General features: G+C 46.4%; 1 protein-coding gene across 1 annotated transcript in view; it reads left to right on the top strand.

Moving 5' to 3' along the window:
- The window catches only part of RSPO4 (R-spondin 4), a 73327-nt gene extending 59589 nt beyond the window's left edge, over positions 1-13738 (top strand). Inside the window, exons 2-4 of the mRNA XM_006860731.1 lie at positions 5765-5953; positions 6625-6765; positions 13594-13738. Coding sequence (XP_006860793.1) covers positions 5765-5953; positions 6625-6765; positions 13594-13697 — 434 coding nt within the window. The 3' untranslated portion in view covers positions 13698-13738. The remainder of the gene's footprint in view (positions 1-5764; positions 5954-6624; positions 6766-13593) is intronic.
- The last annotated feature ends 267 nt before the right edge of the window (positions 13739-14005 follow it).

Below are 14005 nucleotides of genomic sequence, written 5' to 3'. Positions count from 1 at the left end.
CCAACTGATTTTTGTATGTTGATCTTATATCCTGCCACTTTGCTGAATCTTCCAATGAGGTCTAGTAGCTTTTTTACTGAGTCTTTGGGTTTCCTATTTATAGGATCACATAGTCTGTAAATAGAGAGTGTTTTACTTCCTCTTTGCCAATTTGGATGCCTTTAATTTCCCTATTAAGTTCCCTGTCTTGCCGTATAGCTCTTGCTAAGACTTCCAGCACAATATTAAATAGGAGTGGTGACAAAGGGCATCCTTGTGTGCTTCCTGTTTGCAGATGGTAGGCTTACAGTTTCTCTCCATGGAGAGTAATGTAGGCTGTTGGTTTTGTATATATGCTCTTAATTATGCTGAGGAATTTCCCTTCAATTCCTACTTTGTTGAGTATTTTTATCAGGAATGGATGTTGGATTTTGTCAATTGCCTTTCTGCATCAATCGATATGATCATGTGGTTCTTTTCCTTTTTCTTATTTCTATGGTGGATTACATTGATCACTTTTCTGTTATTGAACCATCCTTGCATCCCTGATATGAATCCCACTTGTTCATAATGTATTATCTTTTTGATGTGCTGCTGGATTCTGTTGGCTAGGATTTTGTTGAGAATTTTTGTGACTGTGTTCATGAGGGATATTGGTCTATAATTTTCTTTCTTAGTGATGTCCTTCTCTGTTTTGGCATGAGAGTTATGCTTGTTTCATAAAATGTATTAGGAAGTTTTCCATCCTCCTCTATATTCTGGAATAATTTGAGTAGAATTGGTGACAGCTCTTTCCTGGATGTTTGGTAGAACTCACTAGTGAAGCCATCTGGTCCTGGACTTCTTTTGGTTGGGAGTTTTTTGATGACCTGATCAATTTCTTATTTTGTTATGGGTCTGTTCAGGTTTTCTACTTCACTGTGTGTAAGTTTAGGTAGGTCATGTTTTTCTAAAAATTTATCCATCTCTTCTAAGTTTTCAAATTTCTTGGAGTACAACTTTTCATAATATTCTGTAATTATCCTTTTAATTTCCTTTGGTTCCATTGTGACATTGCCTATGTGGTTTCTAATGAGTGTTATTTGTGTCTTCTCCTTCTTTCATTTTGTTAATGTCCTCTTTCACCTTTTTGCCTTCAAGGCTGTATGATAAATTTCAAGATGCCACCTTGGTTGTTATGCTATGCCTCAGGATTTAATTTAATTTTTGGCCTGTTTTGTTTTTAAACTCTCCCTCTCCACGCCCTTGTTCTGGCCTTTTCCCTATTGAAAAAACAGTTCAGGGCTGGCTCTTGTGCTGAGAGTATCTGTGCATATGTGTGGCAGAAGAACCCACCAGTAGTGGAAGAGTGTCCTCTCGCTCAAGCACCCCCTCTAGTCACCAGAATGGAATTGTGCAAACAATGGGGGGCCAATGAACAGATACCTCCCAAAAAAGAAAATCCAAGCAAAGCAAAACCGACGAAGTGTGTTGTCCACCTTTGCTCCGAGGTTCCCACGGCGTTATTCCATGGTAGGTCTGTTCTCCCCCACCAGGTCTTGGCATTTGGTCTCGCCCAAGTTGCTGGCTATGAGCTGCTAAGCCCAGCTGATTCAAAAGTACATGATTTCTTACTTCTGCTACAAGTTCCACTAGCTATAAGCCTTCAAACTTTTAAAATATTCTTAGATATGTGGTTCAGAGTTTTGAAGCTCTGTCCTGAATCTGCTTCGCCTGGTATTCTGTGATATTGCTGACGGCAAACCTCACTGCACCTCTAACCTATCTACCATCAAGCCCCCATTTACATCTTATAGTTCATAATTGAACAAAGCAAAAATATGTGATGTACAGTATAAAACAATATATATATATATATATATTCGTTTAAATGTCCTAAGAACATATTCTGCAAGGCAGCCTCTTGCCCACAGGTACTCAACCTTACTCAGTCCATGGGCCTATGGTCCACAGCTGCTCTGTCTCTCTACGCTATCACCTCTGTGACAGGCATTGCTGCCAGCACTTTTCTAGGTAGGATCTCACTCCTTATCTTCCTTGTTGATGGTCCTGGGACTGTCTGTTTCTGAAATGGCATATTAATTACTCCCCCCCTTTAGTTACACATCTTCTACAATTACAGTTGTGAGAATCACAATTAATCCTGCTAACAATTACAATTGAATCATAAAATCCTAGCAGTATCGTCCCCCACCCCCTTTCATCAGAACCATCTGGAAATGAGGAAAACTATTCAGTGGGGACTCTACCCTAACCCCCTCTATTTGAAAGTAAGCACATTCTTGAAAACTTGTAAGTCAGCCACTTCGTGCCTTTATACCACCACCACCCATTTTTGATAATCAATGTCTATATTGCCTATCGCTATTAATCCAGTGCAAGGAGCTCTGGTAGCATAGTGGTTATGAATTGGGCTGTTTACCTGAAGGTCAGCAGTTTGAAACTACCAGCAGTTTTGTGGGAGAAAGATGAGTCATTCTGCTCCCGTCAAGATTTGCAGCCTCAGAAACCCTGTGCAGGGTCACTATGAGTCAGAACCGATTCCATGGTACTTAACAACAACAACAACAACCCAGTGCACTGAGGAAACTAGTTTGTGCTTTGTTATATAGAATCCTTCTATTCTGGTTGAAATTTTGAGCACCTGCATCCATAAACAAAGGTCCAGTTCATCAAATTGTAACAATTTTCACTTGCTCACAATATCAAGCATTTTTATCTTCATCTTGTTGAGTTCTGCTCATCCCAGCTAGGTCAAATGGGTGCTAGCCACAAGTTCAGAAGTTCATGCACACCTCCCTGCCCTTCAGACCAGCTAGCCACTTCACTCTCAGCTCCAGCCCTCAGTGTCCAGGTCAGTGCCTGTGGGCTCAGGAATTCACACATCTCCCTAAACATCAGACTGGCTAGCCCTTCTTCTTTAGCTCGTCTAAAAGTGAACAATGTCAAAGGAATGTGGCCAAACTCAGCCCATGTCTTCATTGCTGCATTTCCCTTATTTCCACTCACAAGTAGATCCAGGTGGTCACCAATAAGCAGACTAGACTTCTCATGAGTTCCCTTTGAGTTTCAGTCTTAGAAAAGGGTTTCCCCTGTTGGGCTAACTTTTCTTAATGCATATTTCTGTATCATAAAAATTAGAGCATTATTTTATAGGTTTTTGAAATTTATGTAAAATAACTTCTTAATATGTGATTCGTTGCGCAACTTTCTGTTTTGCTCTCAAAGTTGCTTTCTGATTTATTCACTATGCTAACTGTAATTCTGTGTTAGTCATTTATCATGGCTAGGCTGAATCCTGGTGGCACAGTGGTTGAAACAGTTGGTTGCAACTGAAAGGGCAGTAGTACAAACCCACCAGCCGCTCTCAGAATGGAAAACATGGTAGTTTGCTTTGTAAAGATTTACACCTTTGGAACTCTGAAGGTAGTTCTGCTCTGTTCCATAGGGTCACAATGAATGAAATCGATGTGACGACAATGGGTTTGGATGATGAAATGATTAGACCACAGCCAATGGCTAGACCCTAATGTATTTATCGATTTTCTGACAAATGGTTAGCTTTTTACAAGGATTTGCTATTAAAGAATGCTGTAATACGCACCTTTGTACATGTATCTTTGTGTGTCTGTGTAGGGATTCTCAAAGTCTGGGCCATGTACAAGCTGCATCAGTATCACCTGCAAACTTGTTAGAAATGCAAATTTTTGTGCCTCACCTCAGACCTAGTGAATTAGCTGGGATGCAACAATCTGTGTTGTCCAAGCCCACCGGGGGATGAGAGCCACTTCTATACCTAGAAGCCTAATTGCTATGCCTTAAAAAGGCATACCTTGAATTTTACTAGAAACTGCTTGACTTACAGTCGTATCAGGAGTGAAAAATTTTCCTGTCTTCCTTGCTAGCCCTAGATATCAACCAGAATTTAAATTTTCTGCCAATTGAGTGATAAGTCTGCATCTATTGTTTTCTCTCTCCCTGACCTGGGAATCACCTTTATGACATCACACGTTCTGTCTGTCCTTGGGTTCCTGCCAGATCTACTGGTTGCCATTGAGTTCATTCTGACTTATAATGACTCTACAGGACGGAGGATAAGCACTGGAATGAGAAACACACAGTTGGTGGTTTGAACCCACCAGCTGCTTTGCAAGAGAAAGATGGGACTTTCTGATCTTTCTCCTTTTAAGTCTTTCTGCAAAAGATTTAAAGCCTCAGAAACCCTGTACATGGTAACTATGAGTGGAAACGGACTCTACAGCACTTAACAACAATAGGACAAGGTGGAATTGCCCCATAGGGCTTCCAAGGTCAGAAATCTTTATAGAAGCAGACACATCTTTCTCCCTGGAAGTAGCCAGTGGGTTTGAACTACCAACTTTCTGGTTAGGATCCAAGCACTTTAGTCACTGCACTACCAGGACTCCTTCCTGCCAGGTCTACAGCTCTAAAAACACAAACGCCTTTGTTTTTCCTTTGCAACTTCTCTTGCCTGGGTCACCAAAGGTATCACTTACCACTCTCTCCTGGTCCCTTTCTCTCTGAGAGGTGAGGGTAGGGGTGAGATCCCTAGGACATGAGCCCTTCAGGGTCATGCAAGCTGATGTCCACAAGGACATGATACTGGTCTCCACTTCTTGCAGGTACCCCTGTCTCTGTGAGAGGTTCTCTTGCATCTCCCCTCACTTGATTTGGGGGATTGGGAACAGAGGGGAAAGTCACAGAAATTGCATCGCAACTTCTAACTCCCATGAGCCTCTCTCTTTCTGTGGTCAGTTTAATTGGATGTCCTGACGGGTATCAGGATAGCAGGGATTTCTTATGCACTTCAGAGAGGCTCTCTTTGGATTCTGGATTATCACCTCTGTTTCCCCAATGTTGGGTCCTGGTTGCCAATTCTGGGACAACAAATAACTCCCTTCTTTCGACTTATTGCATTTGATGATGATGGGAGCTCTTGGGAGTCCTTGAGCAATGGAATTAATAACAAAGCAATTAACCAAATGGTTGCCAGTTGAATTTTATCCAGAGGCCCCTTGGGAGGAAGGCCTGGTAATCATCCATAAAACCAGACACTGAAAACCTTGTGAATCACAGTTCTACTCTGACACACATGGGGTCACCATGATTCAGAGGTGACTCAACAGAAACTAGTGGGAGTATTTGATGATAGTGATGAGGCAGATGGAGTGTTATTTAGAAACAGAGCCTAAGGGTGAAGGTTTCACCTACCCCTCCATGCATGTGAACCCCTCACACACTAAAAAATATACTCCTTTAGAAAAAATTAAATTTGTCTGTGAGTGAAAGAAAATACCAAATAAAATAGTTTAAACAAAAGAGACTTATTTCTCTCTCATGTCTACACAGGTACCCCAGGGCTGGTTCAGAAGTCTACCTACCTCAGGGATCCAGGCTCTTTTTAATTTTATTTCTTCACCATCCTCAGCACATGGTTTCCACCTCATGATCCAATATAGCTGCTTGTGCTCCAGCCATTGTGTTCACATTCTGTCCAACAGGAAGGATGAGGGAATGACTAAGGGCCTGCCCCTATCCTTAAAGGCAACTCTCTAGAAGTCCCACACCCTGCTTCATTCCAAATCCACGGCTTCATCCCATCATACCAACATACCTAGTTGCAAGGGAAGCTGGGAAATGTAGTCTTTTGTTTGGGTGACTATGTGCCTTGCTGATATCCCAGTGAGACAGTCTCAGCTGCTCACACTTATGGTTTGATCATCTCTCTTCCTCTCTCCCCTATCCACCCTGGTCTGGCTGGCAGTGGGCACTGGCCTGGGGGGCAACTGCACAGGCTGTGTCATATGCTCCGAGGAGAATGGCTGCTCCACCTGCCAGCAGAGGCTCTTCCTGTTCATCCACCGGGATGGTATCCGGCAGTACGGCAAGTGTGTGCATGACTGCCCCGCTGGCTACTTCGGCGTCCGCGGCCAAGAAGTCAACAGGTGCAAAAGTAGGTGGCCCCACCTTGTCCTGTGCTAGCACTGGGTTCTGGGCCCACATTCCACCAGCTCACCCCTACACAGCCATAAGATAAGGGAGTTTGAGCCCAGACTCCGAGTTGCTCGGTTCCAGGCTGGCCCTGCAGCCCTGAGCAAGTCAGTGCCCTCTCTGATTTGCAGAACCTTCACTTCTACCCTAGAATTTTACTGTGTGCCCTTGGGCAAGTTATTCACCCTCTCTGATCCTAGCTTAAGTGGGAAAAAGGAATCCTAACTCTTTCTCTGACTTGAGTCTAATCATTGCCATCTCTGAGCTTAACTGAAATGGAGCAGGGAACCCTCACTTGGAGCTCAGATTGACTGTCCAACTTTGGGCAAGTAAGTCACTTGCTCTGTCTGAGCCTCAGCTCAAATGAGAAAGGGAATACTGACCACTGAATTAAAATATCCATGTGACCTTGAATATGTCACCTGCCCCCACTGAGTCTCAGTTCAAATGACAGAGTTCTTATATGCAGCCTAATTTGACTGTGGGCAGCACTGTACTTCAAAGAACTGTGCTGACCCCAATGCTACAGATCCTGGGGCTTCCCCTGAAGTGTCTTCCCCTGAAGTCTCCAGAAGCTCCAGAGCACCCCCTCCCCGGAAGCCACCCTCACCCCTGTTCTTGGCTGTGTTCCAGAATGTGGGGCCACATGCGAGAGCTGCTTCAGCCAGGACTTCTGCATCCGATGCAAGAGGCGATTTTACCTGTACAAGGGGAAGTGTCTGCCCACCTGCCCATCGGGCACTGTGGCCCATCAGAGCACACGGGAGTGCCAGGGTGAGTGGTGGCCTCCTTGCCCTGCCCGGTCCGCCCCCCATCCAGCCCCTCTTTGGAGCAGAACACCTGGGAGATGTCACATGGTGAGGAAGGCTCCACAGTACCAGGTCAGGTCCCTGTGTGGAGTAAGTCTTCAATGCCCTTGTTACTGTTGTTAAGTGCCATGGAGTCGATTCCAACCCAGAGCGACCCTGTATAGGGTTTCTGAGGAGCAGCTAGTGAGCTTGAACCACTGACGTTGCAGTTCAAACGACTTTGCAGTCTGATGCATTAGCCCAAGCGCCACACCAGAACTCCCTAGAGCCCTCTTACCTGTCATTTCTATTGCCAACACTGGCATCATTGGTATTACTGAGGGAGGCAGCAGGATCCAGCAGAATAGCTCTGATTTTGGAATAAGACAAACCAAGGCCTCTGTTGTGCTACTTAAACTCTGTCCCTCAACTTGTCCACTTATTAAACTATATTAGTGTGTACCTTGTGGGGGATTGCTCTGAGAATTAAATTACTTTAATACAATGTCAAGTGCTTAGCATAGTAGCTGTCACATACTAACCACTCAATAACCACTAGCTATTATGATTATTATTGCTGTGACCTTCTCTGGCCAAGCCCTTTCAGCTTCCTCTGTGGTCTGTTCCATGCTCGAAGCCATCCCTCAGCATTCTTGCCTAAACTATGGCTTCTCCATCCACAATGTCCTCTGGCTTCCATTCCTAATGGCCCCTGACTCCATGTCCCAGCCATGTCCCTCCACAAGCAGCAGGCCGTGCTCTCTGGGCACGTCCTCTCCCCCCTCGACACCCCACCTTGGTGCCTTTTTTGTCTCTTCTATCGATAACCAGCTCCATGACTCATCGGGTGTGCTTCCCTCCCCATCTCCTGACATCCCATGCAACCTGGTCATCATTCACTCAGACAATATTGACCGAGAACTTGTTATCAGCCATGTACTCTCCTAGGTACTGGAGACGTAGCTTTGCCCTCATGGATGTGACATTTTAATAGGGAGACAGGAGACACATGAGAATAAGTGTATAATGTGCCTGGGGTCTAAAAGAACTTTGGTGGGGGAGCAGACTAAAGCTCTCAAACTCATCCCATGACTGTTCACAGCTTTCTCTCTGCCCTCTGCCCATCTCCCTGCCTCAAAATAGCAACCTGATCATGTGTCTCTTATGCTCCTGGCCTTCTAGTAGCCCCTACGACCCTCAGGTAGAGCCTCCCGGGCCTGTGCTGGCCTCTCCGACCCCACCATCCAGCTCCACCATTGTTTGAATCCATGCTCCAACTTCCTTCCCCAGCTCTAGGCCTCTGTCAAGAACAGAGTCATCAAAGGGCTGTGCTGACATTATTTCACGTGGAGCACTTCTCCCTCCTGCCCTTGATCAGTCTCCAGCCTACCCCACTCCCCAATCCCACACCGCCAGCTTTGAGACACAGCTCTAGAGTCTTACCACCAGGAAACCCTCTCAGTTTTCCAGGCTGGCCTCTCTCCTCCTCTAGGTTCCCCAGGACTGAGCTCTTGCCTGTCTCCAGGTGTTAAACTGCAGAAGGCAGGCATAGGTCTGTCTTGCCCCCGCTTCTCAGCAGTCAGCACTGTACCTGGCAAATATCGGGTGCTCCAACTATACTTGTCAAATGCATGCATCTAGACTGGCAACTTTTTCTGGGCTCCATTGGATCTTGAACTTGCTGAGTTCTGCAAGTCCCTTGTTTTCTCCAGGCCTCAGTGTCTAAATCTGCAAATAGGGGTATTAATAGCTAACCGTAGTCTCTACCTACCTCTCAAGACTCTTAAAAGAATCAAATGTAACACACTTATGCATGCGTGTGCGCGCGCACACACACACACACACACACACACGAGAGGACTTCAGAAAGTTCTTGGGAAAATTCCAATATCTTTTCATTTAATTTTTCCATGAACTTTTTGAAGCTCCCTTGTGTGTTTTAAAGCTTTGTTATGTTTTTGACCTTATTTTTCTTCACAACAACAATGTGTAGCTCCCACTTTCTACTGCTGATCAGAGGCATGAATATGATGAAGTTCAAACCCCTTGTCCTGACTTGGAGAGCCGCTTCAGCAGACTCCCCTGTCCCAGACTCCAACCACCCTGCCTCTCAGACATGGCCTTCTGGGTCCCCAGGGCTTTCCCCACTGCCTAGATGTGTTTCCTTCCTCCAGTGAACTCCTCTCTCCCTTTATCTCAAATGTCACCTCCTTCAGAAAGCCTTCTCCTCAAAGTCAGACAACCAGTCACTCTGGCTTCTGACCCCCCATAGAAGTATCCTGTGCCCACTTTTTAGCACACCCACCCCAGGCTGTTAGAAATAGCTAGTGACTTGTCTCCCCTCGGCCTTCAGCAACACAGAGACTGTGAATGAGTATCTTATAGGTAGAGATGTGTCTACAGGGAATTGAACTTTTTTAACTCTCCGCTTGAATTAGGACACTTCCTGCCAGCTAATCCCATCTGTCTGTCTGTCTCCCCCTCTGCCCCACAGAGGACTGTGAGCCAAGCCCTTGGGGCAGCTGGAGCCCCTGCAGGCACAACGGGAAGACCTGTGGCTCGAACTGGGGCCTGGAGACCCGGGTCCGGGTCCGAGAGGCCGGCAGAGCTGGGCAGGAGGAGACAGCAGCCTGTCAGGTGCTGGCTGAGTCACGGAAGTGCCCCATTCAGAGGCACTGTCTAGGAGGTGAGCACAGCACCAGGACGGTCACACAGGGCTGTCTGGACAGCACCCTTGGGTGGATCTTTGGGCCTTGAGACAGTATTCCACAAATAGGACCTGAAAGCTGTCTACAAGCCTACCTTTAACCATCCCTCCAATGGGGATATGCACTGCTCTCTCCAATGGTCTTTCAAACGTGGGTCTTCGTTGCTGGAGTCGCCCCCAGGTATGCTGGGAGGACAGGGCTTTTCCTTTATTTTAGGAGTCCTTGCCCCTCCTGGTAATAACAAGGATTTTAAAATGCCCTCGTCACTCTTCTGAAATGAAATGAATGGGTACTGTAACACACTTACACACATCCTTTATTTAAATCCATATGTTGTTGTTGTTGTTAAGTGTTGTCAAGTTGGTTCTGACTCATAATGACCCGGTACAGGGTTTCTGAGGAGCGACTGGTGAGCTTGAACTGCTGGATTCTGTCTCTCCTGGATGAAACAGGAGGTCAGGGATTTTTGCTTGACCTGCTCATCATTATATCCCCAAGAACCATGCCTGGCACTAAATTGGTGCTCAATAAACACTTGTACTCTCAAGAAGTCATTTACCTTGTCTGCACCTTAGTTAGGTTCTAGGCTGCTACTCTCAAGGTTAGCAGCTCACACTCACCAACCGATCTATCCTTAGGAGAAAGGTGAAGCTGTCTGCTCTCGTAAAGATGAATGTTCTCAGAAATCCTCTATTGGGTCGCTATGAGTCGGAATGGAGCTGAAAGCAGAGGGTTTTGTGCCTTTGCAATTTCTTCATCTATAAAATGGTGACAAGAACACTGTTGTTCAATGGGCTTTGTGGGGTGAGGTGAGGATAAATCCAGGTGAAGGAGTTAGAACATTTGGCCTACAATGATTTTGTAAGCAGGAATTATTAAATTATTGTTTAATAAATTATTATTTCATTTATTGTTAGTTATTTATTATATCGAAGTCCTGGTGTGGTGCTGTAGGTTAATGCACTGGACTGCAGAGTCTGTTGGAACTGCAAGGTTGGCAGTTCAAACACACCAGCCACTCCTCAGGAACCCTGTACAGAGTTGCTATGGATCAGAACCAACTCCATGGCACTTAACAACATTTATTAGATTATTATTTAATAAGCAGGAACTTTAGATTAAATCATTCCATTGTCTTCTTTAATGTGAAGGCTGGCCCTTGGTAACCTTCCTGCACTTCTCAGTTTCCTCCTTTGTAAAATGAGGCAAATCGTTCTACCTGTCCTTAAGGGTTGTTGTGATGCCAAGTAAATATCCTACACATGGAGCTGTCATAACTCACTCTCAGATGGAGTCTTCCTGTCCTGCCACGGTGCTAGTAGGCTGCCCCCACCTCCACCCTCTGAGGGATGACCAGTTACTTGCCCATTCTCTAGATGAGGGGACTGACATCCAGAGATATTAAGTGAGTATCCGGGAGCCACAGGATCAGCGGCAGCTGGACCTCCTCCTCCTAGCCCTGGCTGTCTGCTGGCTTCTGCCACCTCCAAGAAACCGTCTGCTCTCCCCTCCTGGTAAGAGGCAGAGAGAGAGAGCGCGAGTGAGATAGACAGCCTCGAGCAGGGATATGGAGACCAGGGCTGCCCCTCATGAGTGTCCACATTGGGCACCACACATTTACGGTACATGCACCTTTAGCTGTCCTAGTTAGTGTGATTAATGCAACATAATTCCAGTAGGTGGCAGTGAAGAGTCTTGAGGAAAGACCACAAAGTTTCCAAAGGCCAGCCAGGGGATTGGGCCTTTGGTTTGGGGCATGTTTGTGGAGCCAGGAATGAGGTGGGGAGTGGGACAGGCGGCCTCATTGGAAAATTGCCCTGGTTTCACAGTACTCCTGTCTGTTAACGTTCTGGGAAGCCTTAGTGTGACGAGTGCGCACTGATTTGGGGCTTGGGGCCTTCTAAACAGAGTGTGGAGTCCTGGTGTGGTGCTGTAGGATGAGCACTGGATTGCAAGGTCAGTTTGAATTATAATGTCGGCAGCTCAAACTCACCAGCCATTCCTCGGAAACCCTATACAGGCTTGCTATAAGTGGGAACTGACAAGACAGCACTTAACAACAACAACAACAAATGGAGTATAATGTTACAGGATAACACTTGACCACAAGATCTGTTTGAACCGCAAAGTTGGTGGTTCAAACTTACCAGTTGCTCCTCAGAATCCCTATACAGGGATGTTATGAGTCAGAACCGACTCAACAGCACTTAACAACATTGGGATTCTTGGTGTGGTGTTGTAGGATCAGCACTAGACTGCAAACCACAATGTTGGCAGTTCAAACACACTAGCTGCTCCTTGGAAACCATACACAGGGTCACTATGAGTTGGAACCAACTCAACAGCAATCGCAACATTGGAGTCCTAAGGTAGCGCTGGAGAATAATGCACTGGAACTGCAAGGGTGGTTTGAACCATAAGGTCAGTGTTTCAAACCCACCAGTTGCTCTTCTGAAATCCTAGACAGGGTCACTATGAGTTGGAATGGACTTGACGGCACTTAACACAATAACAATATTAAGGCCTGTGCTTACTCTACAGAGCCACACCAGAATAAGCACTGGACTGCTAACTAAAATGTCAGTGGCTCAAACCCACCAGCCACTCCTCAGAAACCTTATGCAGGGTCGCTGGAAACTGACTCGACGGCACTTAACAATAATTAAGGCCTGGAGGAACCCTGGTGGTGCAGTGGGTTGTGTTGGGCTGCTAAATTCAAGGTCGATGGTTCAAACCTACCAACTGCTCTCTAGGAGAAAGATGAGGCTGTTGGCTCCCAGAAAGATTTACAGTCTCAGTAATCCTATGGAGCAGTTTTCCTCTGTCCTATGTGTTTAGGATGAGTTGGAACCCACTTAATGACAGTGGCTTTTGTTTGGGTTTATTGAAATCTGAGGAATTCTTGTGCTGCAGTCTTTGGCGCTGCTCACTGAAAGGTCAGTGGTCCGAGCCCACCAGCCGCTCCTAGAGAGAAAGGGATGTCAGTCTGCTCTGCTTCTGTACAGCTTTATGAGGTTGGAAACCCTACAGGGCAGTTCAACAGAATCACAAAGAGTTGAAATGACTCCACGGCAATGAGTGAGTACTGAGAGCTGAGTGTTCCGGGTCTTGTGGCCAAAGAGGTCTGTGGATTTAGGTCTGTCTTTGGCCTTGTCTCAGAGGCAGCAGAGCAGGGTACCCCTGTAGAACTGGCACAAACACCCTGTCACAGTGTCTGAGACCCGGCTCTGTACTACAGCTGGCCAGCCCCTGCCCTCAATGAGCACATTCAAAGAATTATTCCCACTGGATCTCCTCCAGGTGGGAGGACCCTAGATGGATGGGTCCTGAGTGCTAGGACTCTGTCCACTTCTTCTGACTACTGGTCACTCAACTCATCCCCTTTGCCCAGGGAGGGCACCGGATAAAGAAAGTCACACCCTCACTGGGCCTCAGTCATCACATCTGAAAAATGAAACCATCAGAGCTTGTGTGAGAAAATCACCGCAGTTCCCGCAGGAGGGAAGAGGGGCCAGATGAGGTTGAGATTCAAAGTTAGGTCTGGATTTTACATCCCAGTCCACCTCTCTTATGGCTGTCATGAAAGGTTGCTGAGTTTAATAGACACAAAACACTTGGAGCTGTGGCTGTCACACACTGAGCACTCTTTACACTGCTATTATTACAGTTGTTGTTGTCGAAGGACAGAGCCTGCGGCAGAGAGGTGAGTGAGGAAGTTGGTGCAGAGGCCTAGGTAAAAGGTGTGGAGTCTTAAACTGCACAGTGTGTGCACATGGAAGGGTCATGGGGACTCCCCCACCAAATCACGCTGAGCCATGCTTGGATGTCCCATGGCATCTCCAGGTCTGACTAGTCCAAATGTCCAGCAGGCTGGCTGTGAACATCGCTGAACCCTGAGCCCACCAGGGCCCTCCCCTAGCCTCAAAATAACCAGAGAAAACATTCAACTTTATGCAGTGGTCAAATTCTAAGGAGTACCTTTAAGGTTATTCTGAGCCTCGTTGTTGGAGAGTGAGTGGGCACCTCATGTTTGCAGGTTTGGGAGGCCTCATGGGACCTAAGCTGCCTTGCAGCCCCAGAAACAACACTCTGTGCTTGTGTTGCAGAGAGAAACCCTAGCCAGAAGAAGGGCCGGAAAGACCAGCGCCCGCGCAAGGACAGGAAACTGGACCGCAAGCTGGACATGAGGCCCCGCCGGCCGCAGGCCTGAAAAGCCCAGCCATGCCTGGACTGCCGCCTCCCCAGGGTCTCCACTTAGCCCTGCTTCTCCACTTTTGTGCATTACTTTTAGTTTTTATCCTTTCCTCTCTCTCTTCTCTTGCTCCAGTCTGTTTTTGTCAATCTTTCTTCTTTCTCCTTAATTTCTTGAGCTCTTCCAATTTTATTTTCTAACCCTTTGTTTCTTCCCTCTTGCCTCCCACCATACTTCCTCTTCTTTTTTCCTTTTCTCTGTCTGACCTTCTTTGCTTTTCCTTTTTCTTTCTGTTCTTCATTGTGTGTCTCTCACACACATCCCCA

Source organism: Chrysochloris asiatica, unplaced genomic scaffold (genome assembly GCF_000296735.1).
Source record: "Chrysochloris asiatica unplaced genomic scaffold, ChrAsi1.0 scaffold00039, whole genome shotgun sequence".
Classification (NCBI taxonomy): Eukaryota; Metazoa; Chordata; class Mammalia; order Afrosoricida; family Chrysochloridae; genus Chrysochloris; species Chrysochloris asiatica.
The sequence above is the reverse complement of the archived record's forward strand: the minus strand, read 5'-3'. Positions and strand labels throughout refer to the sequence as shown.